General features: G+C 54.4%; 1 protein-coding gene across 1 annotated transcript; it reads left to right on the top strand.

The window, feature by feature from the left end:
- The first annotated feature begins 1,158 nt into the window (after window positions 1-1,158).
- Window positions 1,159-2,121, top strand: LOC148590785 (olfactory receptor 14A16-like). The gene has a single exon (XM_088538598.1). The coding sequence runs from the start codon at window positions 1,186-1,188 to the stop codon at window positions 2,119-2,121; it is 936 nt and encodes a 311-aa protein (XP_088394724.1). The 5' UTR covers window positions 1,159-1,185.
- The last annotated feature ends 16,958 nt before the right edge of the window (window positions 2,122-19,079 follow it).

The following is a 19,079-nucleotide window of genomic DNA, read 5'->3' as shown; positions in this document are numbered from 1 at the left end:
CAGAGGACTTTTGTCTACATAGTGGAAATGGAAATGCTGCAGACATGTTTAAACAAGGGCATAGCATTTTTACTACCACCCTGAAGGATGAGTAGTTTTGGAAGTGACTTCACCACTCCTTAATCTGCAGACAGCACCAGTGTCCCCTTTCCAGGCTCACTGGAGATTCTTTGATCAACTTTATAGCGCTGCAGAGAGGGACACGTCCCTAGGCAGTTTCCTGCTACTTGGATTATTCTATGGGACTGAGCTGAGTGCTGAGTGAGTGGGAAGGGGTTTGTGTAGGGACAGAGGAACAGCTCCCCGCAAGGACACCTCCAAACAGCAGAGAGGTGGTTTGAGAGTGAGAGGAAACTGCTGCCAGAAACCTCATGGAAGGCTGGAGTGCAGAAGTTCTCTGCCAGCCCTTGTAGCACAGATGCTTTGCCTTGAGAAAGTGCCCTGTGTCTTTTCTCTGCCACTCAGCGGAGGAACAGGGACTGAGCTGATTGCCCTTCAGGAGATGCCACCTTTAAGGCACTGGACCCTGTGTTGGGGTGTGTTGTTGGGCTGTGCCCTGCCCTGCGAAGGGTCACAAGTCTTCTGTAGGACATTTACATTGGCTGAATGTCCCCTGCAGAAGCCACAGAGGAACTAAAGAAATGGAAATGGTGCTGGTGGGTGGGGGGGATCTGTATGTGGGCAGCTGAAATAATCACTGTGTGTCCTTGCCTAAAAGCTGCATGTCCAAATCTCCCTCAGGATGAGCACCAGATTGCAGAGCCCTTCTTCTCATCATCAGAGCCATGCACTTTGTTACAGCCTCTCCATCGCTCTCAGGACATCTGACTGAGAAACAGAGGTAAGCTTGGAGATCTGCACTTTGCAAGTGCACACAGTGGCTGAGATTGTTCCTTAGCTGACAGCAGTGCATACCTAAAGCAGCTGGGAAAGGGACTGATGTGGAGACCTGTTAGCTCTGAGCTAGGACACAGAGTGCTTTTGCCTTTCACAACTGAAGCTTCAGACAGGGAGTTAAATGAAGATCCTGCCAAGGACAAAAGGCATGTTTATGTGTGGAGGAGGGATATGTGTGTCTGTGTCTGTGTTTGTGAGAAAGGGAAAAGGTTTTGTAGAAGCTTGACTTCTTACTGTCTTTTCTTCCTTGGACTGTTGCCCATGACATGAAGGAGCAAACTGTCCAAAATGTCCAACAGCAGCTCCTTCAACGAGTTCCTCCTCCTGCCATTCGCAGACACACGGGAGCTGCAGCTCTTGCACTTCTCGCTCTTCCTGGCCATCTACCTGGCTGCCCTCCTGGCCAATGGCCTCATCATCACAGCCGTAGCCTGCGACCACTGCCTCCACACCCCCATGTACTTCTTCCTCCTCAACCTCTCCTTCCTCGACCTTGGCTCCATCTCCACTGTTGTCCCCAAATCAATGGCCAGTTCTCTGTGGGACAACAGGGCCATTTCCTATCTGGAATGTGCAACTCAGATGTTTGTCTTCTTTTTCTTAATTTCAGCTGAGTATTGTCTCCTCACAGTCATGGCCTATGACCGCTACGTTGCCATCTGCAGTCCCCTGCACTACGGGACCCTGCTGGGCAGCAGAGCTTGTGTCAGAATGGCAGCAGCTGCCTGGGCCAGTGGCTTTCTCAATGCTCTCCTGCACACTGGGAACACGTTTTCCATTCCGCTCTGCCAAGGCAATGCTCTGGGCCTGTTCTTCTGTGAGATCCCCCAGATCCTCAAGCTCTCCTGCTCACACTCCTACCTCAGGGAATTATGGCTTGCAGTGGTTAGTGTCTGCTTAGGCTTTGGGTGTTTCACTTTCATTGTGGTGTCCTACATGCAAATCTTCAGAGTTGTGCTGAGGATCCCCTCAGAGCAGGGCCGGCACAAAGCCTTTTCCATGTGCCTCCCACACCTGGCCGTGGTCTCCCTTTTCCTCAGCACTGCAGTGTTTGCCTACCTGAAGCCCCCCTCCATGTCCTCCCCAGCTCTGGATCTGACCTTGGCCGTTCTGTACTCGGTGGTGCCTCCAACAGTGAATCCCCTCATCTACAGCATGAGGAACAAGGAACTCAAGGAGGCACTTTGGAAAATTGTTCAGTCTGTACAATATCCCAACCAATAACTTCTCCATGTCTATCTCCTCATCATTCCCATATACTTGGCATGCAGGCTGGATTGTTCCTGCCTTCCTTCCTTCCTCCCTTCCTTCCTTTATTTCTCATGTTTCTCTCACATTCTTGATAAAATAAATAATAATAATAATAATAAATTTCATGCTATTTCTCTTCTGACATCTCTCTCCTGATTCTGACCTAGAGACCATGTTGAAGCAGGAAGCCAGGCTTCCTTCTACATCGGCAGGAATGTGGCATCCTCAGAGCCTTCTCGCCTGAGATGACTCAGATGCCCCAAGTGCAAGGAGGACAGTTTGGTTTTGTCAGAGTGCCCTTTGGCTCTACCACAGCAGATATTTAGTCGCTACAGCCATCGCATGGGGGCTTCAGCCCTCCTGGTGACTCCCTGCCCAGCATGAAACCCTGTCATTCCTAGCATAGAGCTGGCATCAAAGCAGCACCTGTAGCCTGACTGGCTACAGAGGCACTGCCTGCCCTGTGGTCTGACTGTGCAGCTGAGGGACGGGCTCTTTACTGCTATTCCACTGCTCCTTGCCCTGATCCTAGCACTGCTGCTGCTGTGCCCAGGTCAAATCCAAACAGCAAAGGCACAAAGCTTTTTCCATTTGCCTGCCAAACATGGCCATGGTTTCCCTGCTTATCAGCACTGCAATATTTGCCTGTGTGAAGCCCTTCTCCATCTTTTCCCCAATTCTGGATCTGGTGCTGGCTGGTGCCCCCAGCAGCGAACCTCCTCATCTACAGCATGAGGAACAGGGCACTCAAGGAGACACTGACAAAACTACTTCAAGGGTTACAGGTTCAGTAGCAATGAGCTGTCCATCTCTCTTCACAAATGATTTCCAATGTTTCTCAGGCAACCGTCTTGTTTTGGGTGTTATATCTGTGATACTCATGATTATGCACAAACATTTGTATCCATGCCCCTTCCTCTGAGGCATAAACTCAGTCTGTCTGATCTAGAGGCCATCCTTCAATCTGCCCTCACTGTGTCACAGCTGGTCTCCCAAGTGACATCTCTGTAATAAAAGGGGATTTTCTCTGCACTGTGCCTGAAGGCTGGGCTCTTCTTCCCAAGCTGGAGCCAAGGATGTGCTCAGGGAATTGCACCCATAAGGACCCTCTTGCCATGCTTGGTTGTGCATAGGCCAAGGGGCATCAGCTCGCATAGTGATGGGAATGAGGGCTGGATTCAGATGGCCCTTGTGGCAGCCCAGTGCCCTGGAGAGAATGGGCGCTCAAGAAGTATCTCCCAGGGACTGTCCCAAATAGTAACAGCCTGGTGACAGATGTCCATTCTTCCAGAAGGAATATGGAGCCACCTGGAGAGCAGAAGGGATCTCCAGGGGCAACAAATGTCTGGGACGGGTTTTGAGTGGAAACTCACAAAACCACGTGGAGTCACCCAAGAGTAAAGGACCAAACCGAGCAGTGCCCCAAATCAGGGCTCTCATGTGTGGCAGCAGCCTGGGTCTAATGACACCTCCAAACACATCCTGAGCCATGTGAAATACCCTTGGATTGCTCCAAGCATCCTCCACAGCCGCACACCCTGGGGAGGGGGTGGTCAGTTGCAGTGACTGTGGTCCAGCTGGCTCTGCCCTGACCATCATGGCCAGTGTGGAGTCACCCTGTGTCCCCACAGCTGCTCACCCTGCAGAGCAGCACTGCCAGCCCAGGATGCTGCAGGGAGCACAGGAGAGGGGTGCAGGAATGGCCAGGGCAGCAGGGGCTCACGGACCTGGGAAAAGGCTCTCTGTGTAGCAGAGACATCTCCAGAGCAAAGCAAAGGAGCAGTGATGAGCTTGTGGGGACAATAAATACAAAACTGTTCCCATGGGTTTCAGCTTGGACAGGCTGCTCTGCCAGTGGAGACGCCTGAGGAGCCCCAGAGCCAGGACCCCTGTGCTGTGCTGGGGAGAGGGGCTGCCCTGACAGGCTGCAGGCGGTCAGGGTAAGGGATCTCCTGGTCGTGAGAGACCTGGCCCTGCAGCCCAGCTGGCTGGCTGCTGTACAACAGTCCTACCATAAAATCAGCCAGGTCAAATCAATGTTTATAAGCACTTGGTAGACCAGCAGCAGACACATGGCACTGATGTTCATTGGGAGGTCACACAGTCTGCACACCTCATGGGACAGAAGCAGGCATTAACAGGCACATGGCTGTGAGGGTGACCGTGAGCTCTGCTCTTTGCTGAGTCACGGGCAGGCCAGCAAGAGGCGCCTGGCTGGGAAGTTCCTTGGGAGGTCCCTGCTGGCAGAGCAGCTGCGAGGCCAGCGCTGGCCCATGGCTGGGGACGGGCTCTGAGGCCGCTCCTGTCCCAGCAGCAGCGCAGCCGGCAGCAGGGTCTGGTGCAGACACGCGGGGAGGTCCCTTGTGTGCGCGGAGCTGCCGGGGCAGCAGCAGGCGCTGCCTGTGAGGCCAGGGGTGTCTCAGCAGCGGGCAGCAACACGGAGGCCATTGCGGGGACGCTGCCGGGAGGCCCCTGCTCTCTGCAGGGCTGGCTCTGTGCTGACGCGTGGGCATCGGCTGGTGACGTCACTGCTGCCGCAGCCCCTGATAGGCCAGGCCGCACAGCTGGTTGTGACGTCAGCAGCCCCTTCCTGGCCAGGGCGGCTCTGCTGAGGAACCTGGTGTCCCTGCAGCCCGCGGTGGCAGCAGCCCATGCTGGGCTGTGCGCGAGCGAGGTCCCCCTGCCCGAGGAGCTGCTGGGCCAGCAGGAGGCTCACGGCGGGTGCTGGCGCTGAGGTCGCTGCTGCCAGAGCAGTGAGGGGCCAGCAGCAGCGGCGGGGACGAGAGGGTTTGCTGAGGGTGCCCCGTGGAGGGGCTGACACCTGCGGAGCTCTGCAGTCCTGGAGAAAGGCAGCTCCTTAATCAAGAGGAGGGAGATGGAGCACTTAGCACCATGAATTTGTGCCGCTGTGAGCATGATCTTCTCTGTCAAATGTGGACAAGGAGCAGAGATTTGCAGCCAGCTACCATTGGACCAGGGAGTCCAGCAAGATCTTTTAGGCTGCTAAATGAATCCAGTGCCTGAGTGAGCAGGGTGTAACAAGAGCAGCACCATTAATAATCTGTGATTGCCAAGCTCTTTGTCTGTGGTAATTCCCCTCCCTGTCCAACAGGAGGGATCTTGTGAGATTTTCCTACAGGGTCTGAACTGGGTCTCTGTCCTTCATGGGTCCACCTGCTTTTATGGTCTAGGTAGGACTGAAAGACATTAGAGGTCTGTGACTTTCTGTCCGAGCATGTTCTCCTTGGAGAACAGGTACAAATGCTTTAGCAGGAGACAGAAGGAATGTCCCCCCAACAAAAGGGAGCTTGGAGGCTGTGCCTGCTGGACGCTGAGGTTCAGGCCTGAAGCTTCCTCAGCTCTTGCCAGGATCTGCATCCAGATATCCCAAGTGGCCTGTGCAATACATACAGATATGTGTCTTGGAGTACGTGGATTAGAGAGGTAATCGCTCAGGTGGAACTAAGAAGAACTGGTGTGGGATGCGGTCATGGAGTCCTGGACAGCTGGTGCCAATGCAGATGCCCTCGTCCTCTCTGCTCAGCCTCCCTCTGCAGCTCTGATGGGCTCTGGTCTCCCGAGGTTTCTGTGAGAGCTACCAGGCCCAGGCAGCTCCCTCAGAGACCCCGGGGCCTCTCCAAGTTCTAATTTTAATTGCAATATTTTCCTGTCACCTGTTACAAGACTGAGAGTATGAAAAATACTGTTTGGAAAGTGTATATGGGTACCTGAAAAGAACCCTGCATGTTCTTGGCTAGAAGTGGAGCTTGGAGACCTCCCTCAAGTGCCCTGAGAAAGGGAGAGAAGTTGGAGATGGGAGAGTTTGAAACTGGACTGGTCTGCTCTTAGGAAGGCTTGACTTCTTTCTGGGGGAACTTATTTAGGGTGATCATCATGAAGTTCAAAGAGATGTTGGCATGTGACACCAGAATCAAGGCTAACAGGCAGACGAGCTGTCCTCATTCTGCACAAGGTGACTGTGAATCTATTTTTCTCAAGATTCCCAGTAGAAATGCTGAAAATTTCTGCCTCTGAGGTACACACCCCAGGTGGTATTTCACCTAATCTGCTGCTATTGCAAGAGCCCTGGGGTCACTCTGAGAACCAGTCAAGAGCACAGATGTGTGCCAGCAGTATCAGTGATAAGGAGCCCCGTTTCGCTGGGTCTGCTACTGCCCACCCCAGCCACCAAGACCAGTGCGGAGTTAGGAGTCACCCCATGGCCTTATGGCCCCACAACTGCATTTGTCTCCCTGGAGATTTTCTGACACCAATTGACACGGGGAGAAAAAGCTACCAAAGGGGTTTATTTGAAGCAGGTGATGGCTGCTGGCGATGTTGGCGAGTTTGATTTCTCTGGGCACATGGGTGCTGTCTCTTGGCTCAGCTCCAGCCCCCATCTCAGGGGACCTGTCTGGCATGTGCGTCCACTCGCCACTCCTCTCACTGCCCTGTGATGCAGCGGCAGCAGAACGCTCTGCACAGAGCCCGAAGCGCCGTCCTGAGCTGTGAGCGCCATTGTCGGGGAGCCGCAATGTCCGGGAGGGTGGTGGTGCCTGCGGTGGGAAGGAGAGCTGTGGGTAATGGGCTGCACGGGTGCAGGGCTGCACCTGCCTGTCCCTGCCACCAAGGGCTTCCCGAGGGGTTCTGTCCTCGGCACAGCAACTCCCGAGCGCTTCCTGCTGCCGGCCTCAGTGCCACCCCCTGTGCCAGGACAGGCCCACTGTCCCCAGCAGGGCTCTCCACTCGGGTACGTACCTGGCTCAACATCGGGTGTGGGGCTGCAGGAGGAGGGCTTCTCCTCCTCCTCTTGAGGCTCCAAGGCCACCTGCATGGGCAGAGCAAGAACACGCACCCATCAGCCATCAATTGGCCCTGCTGAGGGTCCCAGTGCCCCAGGCTGCACAATGGCAAAGAGTTTGGATCAGAGGAGGCTGCCCATGGCTGCATGTCCCAAGGCAAGGGACCTGCGGCTGGCACGGCAATGGGACAGGGCTCCTTGTGGGGCCGTAGTTGGAGGGCTGGGCAGGAGGAACGGAGGCAGCCAGGGGTGTCCGTGGCACAAGGGGGTTCGTGCCCTGGTGTGAAGGGGGCTGCTGCTGGGGCTGCCCCTTCCCTCCTTGCTCGGCATCCAGGCCCCAGGGCTGAATGTGATGTGGGCTGGAGCAGACTTCATCCTTGTGCCTTTGGCACTTGGAAACGGAGAGGAGCCGCCATCTCCCCATGGAGACATGGCAGAGGGCAAATGCCTGGAGGTGACAGTGGGATGCCACGGGCAGGGGGCTCTGATGAGATGGGGCAACTCTGGGCACCCCCCACACAGCTCCCACGGCAGCTCCCGGGGATGGTGAGGACAGGGGAGGTGCTGCTTGCTCACCTGGGGAGCAGGGCCTGCAGCCGGGGGAGAAGCTGCTGCTGTCATTTCCTTGGGAGATGGTCTGCTGCTCATGTCATCCCAAGGGGTTTCAGCCAAGGGAGAGGCCCCCTGTGCAGTTTCTGAAGGAACTGATGGGGCTGAAGGAGCATTTTCCCCTGCATCAGGAGAATCGCTGGAGGCAGGGGAGGCCTCTGGTTCTGCTCCTGCACTTGCTGTTGGTGGGACAGACTCGCTGTCCTCTGCGTGCAGAAAACTGCTGGCCAAAGCAGGTGCTCCTGGCTCGCCGCCTCTGGGCGCTGCTGGCTCCACAGAGGGGCTCTCCACGGTGCCAGGTGCCTCGCTCACAGCCTCTGTGCTGCTGACATGGGGCGAGCAGGGCACCTTCTCATGCTCCATCTCCTTGTCCACAGCCGGGCTGCAGAGGCTGGCTCTGACCCAGGTCAAGGAGTTGATTTCCTCCACCTCCTCCCCTTGCACAAGTTCTTCCTCAGCCTCCTCCTCCTCATCAGTGTCCTCTGCTGTCTCCTCCTGCAGTGTTCCCAGGCCTCTCTTGCCTCTCGGCGCCTCCCGTGTGGGGGCATGAGCATAGAGCCGCTCCAGCACCTCCCACTTGCAGCTTGCGCCTTTGAGGAGCTCCACTCGTGTGATCTCTGGTCTCCAGAGATCATAGAAGGAGTTTCTGGCGAGGAGCTGGAAGGAGAGAGGGAGGTTTGTGAAGGGAGGAAAGGCCTCGTGGGGCTCTGCCAGTGCTTTGACAAGCCGGCTGTCCCGCACGGCGCGGCACAGCTGCTGGCCACAGCACTGGGAGGGCTCCCCCGTGGCCCAGCACCCCCTTGCACTCACCTCCTTGGGTTTGGCATTGAGTGATCCTGCCAGCGTCAGGGACAAACGGTTGTCACGGCCCTCCTCCTGCTCGCCCTGGCTCTCTCTCAGGTTCCGCTCCCTCCTTGGAAAAGCTCCTTCTCGGAGCTGGGCCAAGCCCTGTCCAGTGCGGTGCAGGCAGCTCCTCTCGAGCTCCTCCAGCGGCTCTGTTCTGATGCTGAGCACAGCCAGGTAGCGCGCAGTGTTGTCTTCGTGCACGTGCACTGGCCTTCCTTGGAGGTAGCACGTGATCTCCAAAGGCTGCTGCCGTGCCTGTGCTGTCCGTGCTCTCACTGGCCCAGTTGGACAGCTTAGTCCACTAGGCCAGCTAGGCCAGCTAGGAATGCTGCACTGGTATTCACCCCGACGGCTGTAGGGATCGGGCCCTGTCTGAGGTGCAGAGGATGATGTGCTGGGGCGCCACTCTATGCTCTGCAGCTGCCATGATCTTGCCCGTGCACCTTGATCGATGGTGCGTGCCAGTGCATGTGGTGGCACAGGTACAGCGAGCTCCATCCCAGCACCGTCGGCATCAGGCTGTGCTGGCTCCCGTGGAGAGGATGATGGCATTTCCTGAGGCCTTCCACGGCTGGTGGAGGGCTGCGGCTCTTGCACCGTGGAGGGGACGTTGCTGGCCTTCTCCTCCACAACCTGCAATGAAGGCCACCACAAAGGCAGTCCTTACTGCCGTCCTTGGTCCCTCCCTCCATCCTTCCCAATGGGAAAGCTCCTTTAGCCTCTGACCCCCTTGACGATGGCTCTGCCGTGCAGGTGGCTGCTGCCCTGCTTGCAAAGGCTGCCTGAGGAGAGGGCTCGTGCCTATGGGCAAGCCTTGGGCAAAGGCAGCTCCTCGGAGAGTCCGAGGCGGGTGCGTGCAGGCTGCCGTGCAGAGCAGCGCTCGGCCTGCCGGGCACAGAGACCTCCTGGTGTCTCCCAGCACGTCCCGCCTGCTTCTCGGCCCCATGGGGAGTCAGGCAGAGGCTCGGCCTCCACCGCCGCTCAGCTCTGTACCTGTGCGATGCCGTGTTCACAGGTGTGTGAGCCCTGAGGGCCGGGCAGCGGCGACAGCCGGTCACTTTGGTGGGACGAAGCCGGGCTCCCGCTGCGCTGCACTGCTGCGGGCAGCTCCTGCTGGCCCACCTGTGGGGAGAAGGAGGCCCGTGATAGAGACACTTGTGTTGGTACGAGCAGCTCCTAAGCACAGGAAACCCCAGCCTCGTGTCGAAGGGAACCTCCTGGCTGAGCACAATGCGGCTGTGCGTGGCCTGGACCTGCTCTCTGCCCTCAGCACAGAGCTCATGTGGTTCATGTGGGCCTTGGAGCATCCAGATCATAGAATCATAGAATCAGTATGTTTGGGAAAGATATTCAAAACCGTTCAGTCCAACTGTAAACCCTTCAACCCCATGCCTGCTAAACCATCTCTCTAAAGTGCCTTATCTGCACATTTCTTGAAGGCTGCCAGGGACAGTGATTCTACCTCTTCCCTGGGCAGCCTCTTCCAATGCTTCACCACTCTTTCCACCTGGAAAGTTTTCCTATTATCTAACCTGAGCCTCTCCTGGTGCAACTTGAAGCCATCTCCTCTTGTCTCCCCTGAGGCTCCTCTTTTCCACACTAAATAACCCCAGCTCCCTCAGCCACTCCTCATAGGGTCCGTGCTCTAAAGCCTTCACCAGCTTTGGTGCCCTTCTCTGGGAACACTTCAGTGCCTCCATGGCTTTTATTTTTACTTTTTCCAGTGATGGGCCCAGAATTGAACACAGTGTTTGAGGTGCAACATCACCAGCATCAAGTACAGGTGGAGAGTGCAGGTGAGGCTGCTTTTCCCATGCCCAGGAATACAACTCCCCTCCCTGGAGGAGCTCCTGCCCGGCTATCTTGACCCAGGGCTCCTTCCCCACCACCCTTGTGCTCTCAATGTGGGTCCTGCCCCTGCCTCCCAGCTCTCCCTCCAGCCTCACCACTCACCTCACTCGTGCACTCTTGTGCACTGGAATTCCTTTCCATGGATGAGGAGCAGGAATTATCCTGCTGCTCCTTCTCCATCTCTAGGAAACGCTCTGAGGACCTCTCGCACGGGCACCAAGGGGAGTTGCTCCCTGCTGGTTGCGCCACTCTCCTCAGAGTGAAGACCCCAGCAGGGACATGGTCACCTTGGGGACTGCTCCATCACAGTGGCCTGTGGACACGATGCCACCGCCATCACAAAGCCCTGGGAGTCGCCATGGGGACACGAGGCACCGCGTCATTTCCTCTTCTCCCCACTCCTGAGCAGGTCCCTGGGGCGCAGGACGAGTTGTCCTCTCCACAGCTCTGCGCTCTCTGGGCCTTGCAGAGGCTGCCCCTCGTCAGGCGCTCCATAGCAGACACCCAGTAAGCTGGTCAAAAGTGTGGGAATGGTTACAGAAGTGGAAAGAGCGTGAAGTGATGGGGGAAAAAAGGAAAGTGCAAAAAGAACACTGAGAGCTTGGTATGTCAATAAAGCATTGGAGAAGAAGGAGAGGTTGGGTAAAAGACGAAAGGGTAGGAAAATCTTCACGTGTGGGAAAATGGTCACAAACATAAGAGGGAATGTTTGTGAAAGAGAAGGAAAAAAATTCAAAGCATGGGAAAATTATCAAAGTAGAGGAAAATGTGGGAAAAACGTGGGAAGAAGTGGCAAAGTGTAAGAATACTAGTGAAAATGAATCTGTGGGGAAAACATCCAAAGCAGGAGAAAAACAGACCATGTGTGAAGCCTTGTGGAAGGGTCCAGGGTCCCCCACATCTCCAGCGTGCCCTTGCCCTCAGAAGGCGTCTGCCCCCAGGGAGGAGGGACGCTTTTGCCTTCTTGTCACTGCTAGGTGCCTGCAATGTGCCCCTGCTCTGCTGCCTGTTGCTGAGGGTCCCCAAGGCAGCTCCACTGTCTGCAGGCCCCTCTCCTACCATGGAGCAGGCCTGCGTGCGCGGTGCCTGGAAACCCCAGCAAGGCTGCGCTTAGAGGTGAAGGACACCTTGCAAGAGATGGCAATCGGGTCTTCCGGAGTGGGACGTTTCCACCTCTTGCAAATAACCATCCCCTGATGAGACCAGTTGCAATGCTGGCATCAATCTTCCTTCAGTGCTTAGACAGGGACCACTGTTGATTATTTCAGTCTATTCCAGTGAACATTCCCCAGGAGGAGGGAGCACGAGGGATGTAGAAATTCATGAGTTCAGCTGGGCCTCTGCTCCTGAGGAGGTGTGCCGCATGGGCTTGGGATTCAGCAATAAAAACACATCTGATGAGACAGACTTACTGACACTGACGCCTTTAATCAAAACAACACAGGTACAAGTACAAAGGAATAGGAAACGCTTACTTACTGAATAATACTTGCCAGCAGAACTATGAGATCACACATTTCTCCAAGAGAGCGGAGTGGAGAGGCTGGCAGGCTCTCAATCGTAGCCGGCATCCCTGCAGGAGACAACATTCACCTCAATGTTGGGAGTCTCCATCCCACTGGAGTCTGCCCTCATGTTTTATTCCCGGGGTGTCCTGTCACGTAAGGCCAGTACATGCCAGGAGGCTGCCCAGGGGTGGGCAAATCTCCACCTTCCTGTTATAGAATTCTTCTGAGACTGTGTATGCGCACATTCCAGAAGGGGGTCTCATTCCTCAGTGTGGTGGTCCCGCTTTCCTTATCCTTCTCATTCTCACAGTGACTTCGGCCTTCAAACTTCCTTAGACAGCATTTTGCAGTTAGGAAGGCAGCAAAGCAGCCTGAACAGCAGTTCTTTTTTCTCCTGAGCTAACAAACTTCTTTGTTTGTTTGGATAACATGTAACCACTATGTGCTTTCTGTTCTTCCTCGGAGATCTGGGTGTGACAATCTTCCTTTGTTGGTGGCCTCTGCTGAGCATTATCAAAGTTGAGTATCCTTCCTCCAGTCCCAGCCCCAGCACCGTCATTCTCACCCAGGCCAGGAGGCGGCGAAGCCTTGGGAGAAACAGAGCTGGGCTGTGCAGAAAGAATGGTAGGAGTGGGCTTTAACTTGGGACCTGTGACAGAGGTGAACCAATCTCCAGGAAGGACAAGATGCCAGCGAAGAAGTCCTTTGGCCTGAGTTCACAGCCTGAGGTCATCACTGGCCCAAGTCCCGTTCATGCCATCTAGGGGTGTGAAGAGTTTCAAGAGAGGGAGAGCTAGAACATTTTAAGGGTGTGGAGGCTTTGGTGTGATGTGCCTCTCTCATTTATGAAGTAAGCTTGGCTGTAGACTGTTAGGACTTGGCTGAAGGACAGTGGTGGGATCCAGACATGGGCACTGTTAAGAAATCTGAGTGCCCGAAACCACTTGAAAGGGACACGCTTACCCTGTAGGTCACAGTGTGTATCTGCTAGAGACACGCGGCTGTGCTGGACGCCCCAGGCATCCAGCATGGCCTATTTCTGTGTCACTGAATCAAGTGCCTGAACAGAATGAGATGAATTGTTTCAATGTCAGCATCTGCTCGTGCCTCAGCTTCCTAGTGAGTAGAGCTCTGATAGCAGTGGACATCTGATAACATTTTGGGGGACCAAAGCAATCCCCTACCCGGTCCCAACACATGCTATAGAAGAAAGCAGATATGGTGATCATAGCAATCAGACACTGGCACATGCCTTCAACCACCTCTGACCCTTCCAGTGTCACCAAGGGTTTGTGTGTGTGCAGCTGACACCCTCCCTGAACAACCCATGATTGGGAGCATAGAGCAAGACCTCACATCCAGGCATCCCTGCTGTGCTCACTGCAGCTTGGGCAAGGGGAATCCCACCTGCTGTGTGTTTCTGTGGAGCTCACCACAGAATACCATGGCAGCCCAGGGTCTTCTAAACCAGCCTGAGAATCCCAAACTGGATGACATCAAGCAATACCTGAACACTGGGAAAGTGAGCTCTATTCTTGTATTTATTTATCTTGCCTAGCTAAGAGTTGGGAAGAGGGGCTTCCTGAGTGGGACATTTTCAGCTCTTCCAAGTAACCATGCTCTGATGAAACAAACTACAGTGCTGACAACAGTCTTTCCTAGTGTTTAGAGAGGGATAATCAGGGATTATTTTAGTTGACTACAGTGCACATTTCCCAGGAGGAAGGAGCACGAGGGACAGAGAAATTGGTGAGTTCAGCTGGGCCTCTGCTCCTGAGCGGGGCCAGGCTCCTGGGACAGAGGCAGCTCTTGGCAACCTAGCAGCATTGCCCAGAGAAAACTGTGTGCAGGAGCAGCTCCTGTGCCAAGAGCAGCAGGGCTGCGGGCACTGCCTGCTGCTGCGGACAGGAGAGGAGAGAAGGCAGCGAGAGGGGAACGGCAATGTGGAGCAGGAGGACAGAGCAGAGCTCCCTGAAGGAAGAAATCTTCACAACCCCTGGTGTGGTAAGTCCCTGTCTGCAGGGCAATGCTGCTGAGGTTCCTGGAGGGATCTTCTGAACCCATCCCACCCCATGACTGATAGGACTTGTCTCTCCTGGAGTATCCAGGGCATGGCAAGAGAAGGAGCTGATCCAGCTCAGGGGTTCCCTGATGCACCTTCAAAGGCCAGGGCATGCTGCTCCTTTCTTCCAGGTATCGCAGCAGGGGTGTCAAGTGCTGGGTGTGCACACAGGTCTCTCCAGGTTTCTGAATCAGAGCAGCACCCTGCACCCGAGGGAGCACCCTGGGCAGTGATTCTGCTGCCTGCAAGGGTCAGTGCTGCACAGAGAAGCTCTGACAGGGATGGCTCCCAATCAGCCAGGATCATCTTCCTGTTGAGACTGTGCTGCCTCGGTCAAGCCTGCTCACCTTGTTCATGTACAGTACATGTCCCAAAAGTCTTTTCAAAAGGAATATCAAGAGAAGGGCTACTTCCAAGGGCAGGAACTTCCCTCTTCCTGTCTGCACTTTCAGTTATATCCCTCACTGCTGCAGGGAGAAAAGAGGAGTGTATTCTGTTTTGCCAAGGTAGTGGACTCAAGCCTTCCCTCTCAGAGATCAATGGGTCTGTTAGAAACTTTATAGAGCCTCTTCAACCCACCTTAGTCTGCAGACAGCATCAACATCATCTTTGTGCAATTTATTTTACTTGCTCCGTAAAGTGCTTGCACAGCAATGCCCCTGGACAGTGCCCTGTCCCCAGTGGCTTGTGTAGGGCAGAACTGAGCACACAAAAGTGATGTGCTCTGTGAGCACAGACTGACCAAAATTGTAAGTAAGTAAGGTTCCATCAGGGACTGCTGCAGGCAGCAGAGATGGTCAGGGAAGGAGAGCGGAGTGCCCACCATGATGGGAAGACAGATTTGGGGAAGTCATGCTCGATCCTTCCAATGCAGACACCTTCCTCTGTGCAAGCCCTGCCACGTCTGCTCTGCCACTCAGCAGCATCTCTGCCCTGACAGCCTTGGGGTCCAGGGTATCAGCCCACTCCACTGCAGCCAGATTCCTGGCAAAGGACAGGGGCATCCCTCCTGCTATGGGCACATTTCCTGCTGCCCAATATAGGGGCTTCAGATGCATGGCCTGTACTGTCACCATCTGTGAGGTAGCATGCCCACATAGGTGAGGGAAGGGTGTTCCTGAGCGCCCCTCTGCCTGTCTTCCTTTTCTCCCCTTGGCAGAAGGATCGCAGGATTGCTCCTTGTTTCCCCTCCTGTTCTTCTCTTGGGCTCCCTGGGGTTGCAGTTTTCAGATGTAGGTCAGACACCTACCCTGCAAGCCGTGACAGAGAGAAATATGCATGGGAGTGAGGCACCTCCAGTCCGCTCTAACCTGTGCAACTCCAGGAAATGCAGCCCATTGGTTTAGGAACTGAGCTTGACCCTTCATTTGAGCCTTTTGCCTGTAATGTCTTAACAGACTTGGAGGTGCCCTCAGGAGGGACATTGCTGCCTCCTGCCATCTCTGTGATGTCCAGGAGACCTCTGAAGAATCTGTTACAGAGACTGAGAGTATGAAAAAATGGTTTGGAAACTGCATATTGGCAGTTGGAAAGGGCCCTGCATATTCTTGGCTAGAAGCGAAGCTTGCAGACCTCCGTCAGGTGCCCTGAGAAAGGGAGAGAAGTTGGAGATCTGAGGTTTTGAAACTGGGCTTGTCACATAAGGGGCTGGGTTCTTTCTAGGGCAACTGATGAGGGTGACCATCATGCACCTCAATGAGGTTTGGGCACACAACAGCTGCAATCAAGGCTAATAGGCAGAGGAGCTCTCCTCACTCTGCATAACGTGACTATAAATCCATTTTCTCATGATTCCCAGTAGAAACGCTGAATAATTCTGCCTTTGAGGAACACTCTGCAGAGGTGAGAGGGCCATCCCAAAGAAAATACATGCCAAAATAAATGTTTAAAATCCTGCTCTCAATACACGTTCATTAGAAGTGGTGCTGTAGATACTGAAAAGCACTTTTACAAACCAGGGGGATTTCACCTGTGAAAAACTGTGAATCTCAGAGCTCATCACCCCTCCTGTCTCCTTCCCACTACTGCAGAGCTGGACAGACTTCTCTGGAGCCCATGGGCAGGTGCCCCTGCTCCTCACAGCACATTCAGCCACCCCACACTGAGGCTCAAGGAAGGGAGCTGCAAAAAGATCTCCATGAGAGGCAATATGGACAGTGTATTAGAACTGGAACAAGTTGGGAGATATTTAACTTTAAAAATCTGGGATAACTGCTCAATATCTTTTCTTTTCTGAACAATCCACAAAGCCTGGAGAGAGTGAAATGTCCAACAGCAGCTCCCTCAACGAGTTCCTCCTCCTGGCATTTGCAGACACGCGGGAGCTGCAGCTCTTGCACTTCTCGCTCTTCCTGGCCATCTACCTGGCTGCCCTCCTGGCCAACGGCCTCATCATCACAGCCGTAGCCTATGACCACCGCCTCCACATCCCCATGTACTTCTTCCTCTTCAACCTCTCCCTCCTCGACCTGGGCCTCATCTCCACAACTGTTCCCAAAGCCATGGCCAATTCCCTGTGGAACACCAGGGCCATTTCCTATTCGGAATGTGTTGCCCAGATATTTTTCTTCGTCATCTCGCTTGGAGGAGAGATTTCTCTCCTCACAGTCATGGCCTACGACCGCTACGTTGCCATCTGCAGACCCCTGCACTATGGGACCCTCCTGAACAGCAGAGCTTGTGTCAAAATGGCAGCAGCTGCCTGGGCCAGTGTTTTCCTGAATGCTCTCTTGCACACTGGGAACACATTTTCCCTGCCACTCTGCCAAGGCAATGTGGTGGAGCAGTTCTTCTGTGAGATCCCCCAGATCCTCAAGCTCTCCTGCTCACACTCCTACCTCAGGGAAGTAGGGCTCATTGGGGTTACTGTCTCTTTGGGCGGTGGGTGTTTCGTTTTCATTGTGGTGTCCTATGTGCAGATCTTCAGAGCTGTGCTGAGGATCCCCTCACAGCAGGGCCGGCACAAAGCCTTTTCCATGTGCCTCCCGCACCTGGCTGTGGTGTCCTTGTTTGTCAGCACTGTATTGTTTGCCCACGTGAAGCCTCGCTCCATCTCCTCCCCACTTCTAGATATGGTTGTGTCCATTCTGTACTCGGTGGTGCCTCCAGCCCTGAATCCCCTCATCTACAGCATGAGGAACAAGGAGCTCAAGGAGGCACTGAAGAAACTCATGCAGTGGACACAAGGTGAATGATAACAACAGTTGCATTCACTCACCAGGATACCTGGCATCAAGGCTGTATTTTATCCATTTCTTTTGTTTTTACTTATCTGTTTTACATCCACCTTAAAGTAATAAATAATAAAATAAAGATACCTAGTTTTTGTCACATCTGCACAGGAATCTCTCATTTAGCACTTAAACACAGACCATGATAAAGCAAGAAGCCAGGATTCCCCCTTCACTAGCAGAGAGGCGGGATTCTCTGAGCCGCTTCTTTGAGCTCCCTTGGATGTGCCCAGTGCACGGAGGAGAGTTTCCCTCTGCAGCGTCATTTCCAGCACTGACACCAAGGCACCTCTGGGGTACAGAGGCACAGCGGGACAAGGGCAGGTGGGCTGAGACCAGGGGTCCAGTGTTGTTTAGGAGATCTCAGCTCTCATGGCTATGGTTAGAGTGTGATCTCAAATCTCTCTGATATGACAGAAATGGCAACCAAGTGTCATCACAGGTTTCCATGGTTCCATGCAAAGCTCCAAGACACAAAACTAAACATGACTGAATTGAAGGAAAGTCTAGAGGCAGACTTCCCATGGCAGTTCATCTTTCCTGAAGACACATTCCAGGAGGGCAGCAGGACTTTCTCTATTTAGAGTTGGCCTCCTCATTTCTGTGCTGCCCTTCCGTGCTTTATTCTGCAGATATGGCCCAGGAACTCTCATAACCTGGAAGAGATAGGCTTGTTTTCCCTCATACCCTGGAAGAACAGGCAGGACCAGTCCCTTAAACCAAAGCTGGATTCCAGAATAACATTTCTATAATAAAAGGGAATCTGCCCTACGATGGTCCCGAATCCGACCTCTCTTTAGAAACTGGAATCAAAAAATATGCCCAAGGGTGTGCAACCACAAATGGGCCTGCTCTTCTGCTTGTGAACTCCATGAGATCCAGGGGATGACCTCAGCATTCCAGGGTGATCTGTTAGCCTCAATCTAGGGTCCATCTCTCAGTGACCACTGCACATAGGCAATGGTCTCTGCATTGCCTGTGCCAGGCTGCCCTACACGTGACTGTGCTGATGAGAGAACCCCCAGGGGATCTCCAGGCACAGTGTTTGCCTGGGAATGGGCACTGAGTGCAGCTTTAACGAAACAGGGATGACTCACAGTGCAGGGACCAGAAGGTACAGCACTAAACCAAGGTGCACATGGGGAAAGGAGGGCTCTGCAATCCCCAGGGAGGCAGTGGGGACCCAGGAGGCCCAGGGAAGGGGCAGTGGAGGGCGATTCCTGCACCTGGAGCTAGTGGCCACCCAAAGACATCTCCTGCCATTGCAATATTGTGGGGCACTCTGAGTACCGTCAGACCTCAGCCACTAGTATCAGTGGCCACCAGGGCACACTGATGGCTCATGCTCAATTTGTTGCCAACCACGATTCCCAGGCCCCTTTTTGTGGAGCTGCTCTCCTACAGGTCAACCCACAGCCTGTCTTGGTGCATGGGGTTATTCCTCCCTAGCTGCAAGACCCTGCAGTTGCCTGTGTTGAACTTCATGACGTTCCTCTACCCCCAACTCTCCAGACTGTCCAGGCCCCTCTTAAAGCCTGCACAGCCATTCCTCCCACTTTTCTATCCTCAGAAAATTTGCTGAGGGTGCACTCTGTCCCTTCAGGTCAATGACTAATAAAATGAACAGCCTTTGACTGACTCCTGATACCAATAGTTGCAGGTCTCCAACTAGGCTCTGCACCACTGATCACAACCCTAAAGCCTAAACCCCAAACCCAGCTGCTCACATGGAGGTGACCTCACAGGTGCAAACCCACCACATCCCTGCTGCTGCCTGTGGCCTTCAGAGACAGCAGCTTCCTCAAACCCCTTCCCCACACAGGAACCACTGCTGCCCTCTCAGCTCCTCTCACCACAGAGACCCCCCACCCACCGCCCACGCCTGCCTGCCTGCTGCTGGCCAATCAGGCACTCACAAAGACATGACGTCACAGCGCCGTCCCGCCCAGCTCTCTGGCCCTGCCCTCCAGGGCAGCAATGGCCTCCCCAGCCCTTCCCCGCCAGGAGCCCAGCCCGGGCTCAGC

Source organism: Tinamus guttatus, unplaced genomic scaffold (genome assembly GCF_059628265.1).
Source record: "Tinamus guttatus ecotype Peru unplaced genomic scaffold, ASM5962826v1 Tinamus_guttatus_pri_ptg001089l, whole genome shotgun sequence".
Taxonomy (NCBI): domain Eukaryota; kingdom Metazoa; phylum Chordata; class Aves; order Tinamiformes; family Tinamidae; genus Tinamus; species Tinamus guttatus.
The sequence above is the reverse complement of the archived record's forward strand: the minus strand, read 5'-3'. Positions and strand labels throughout refer to the sequence as shown.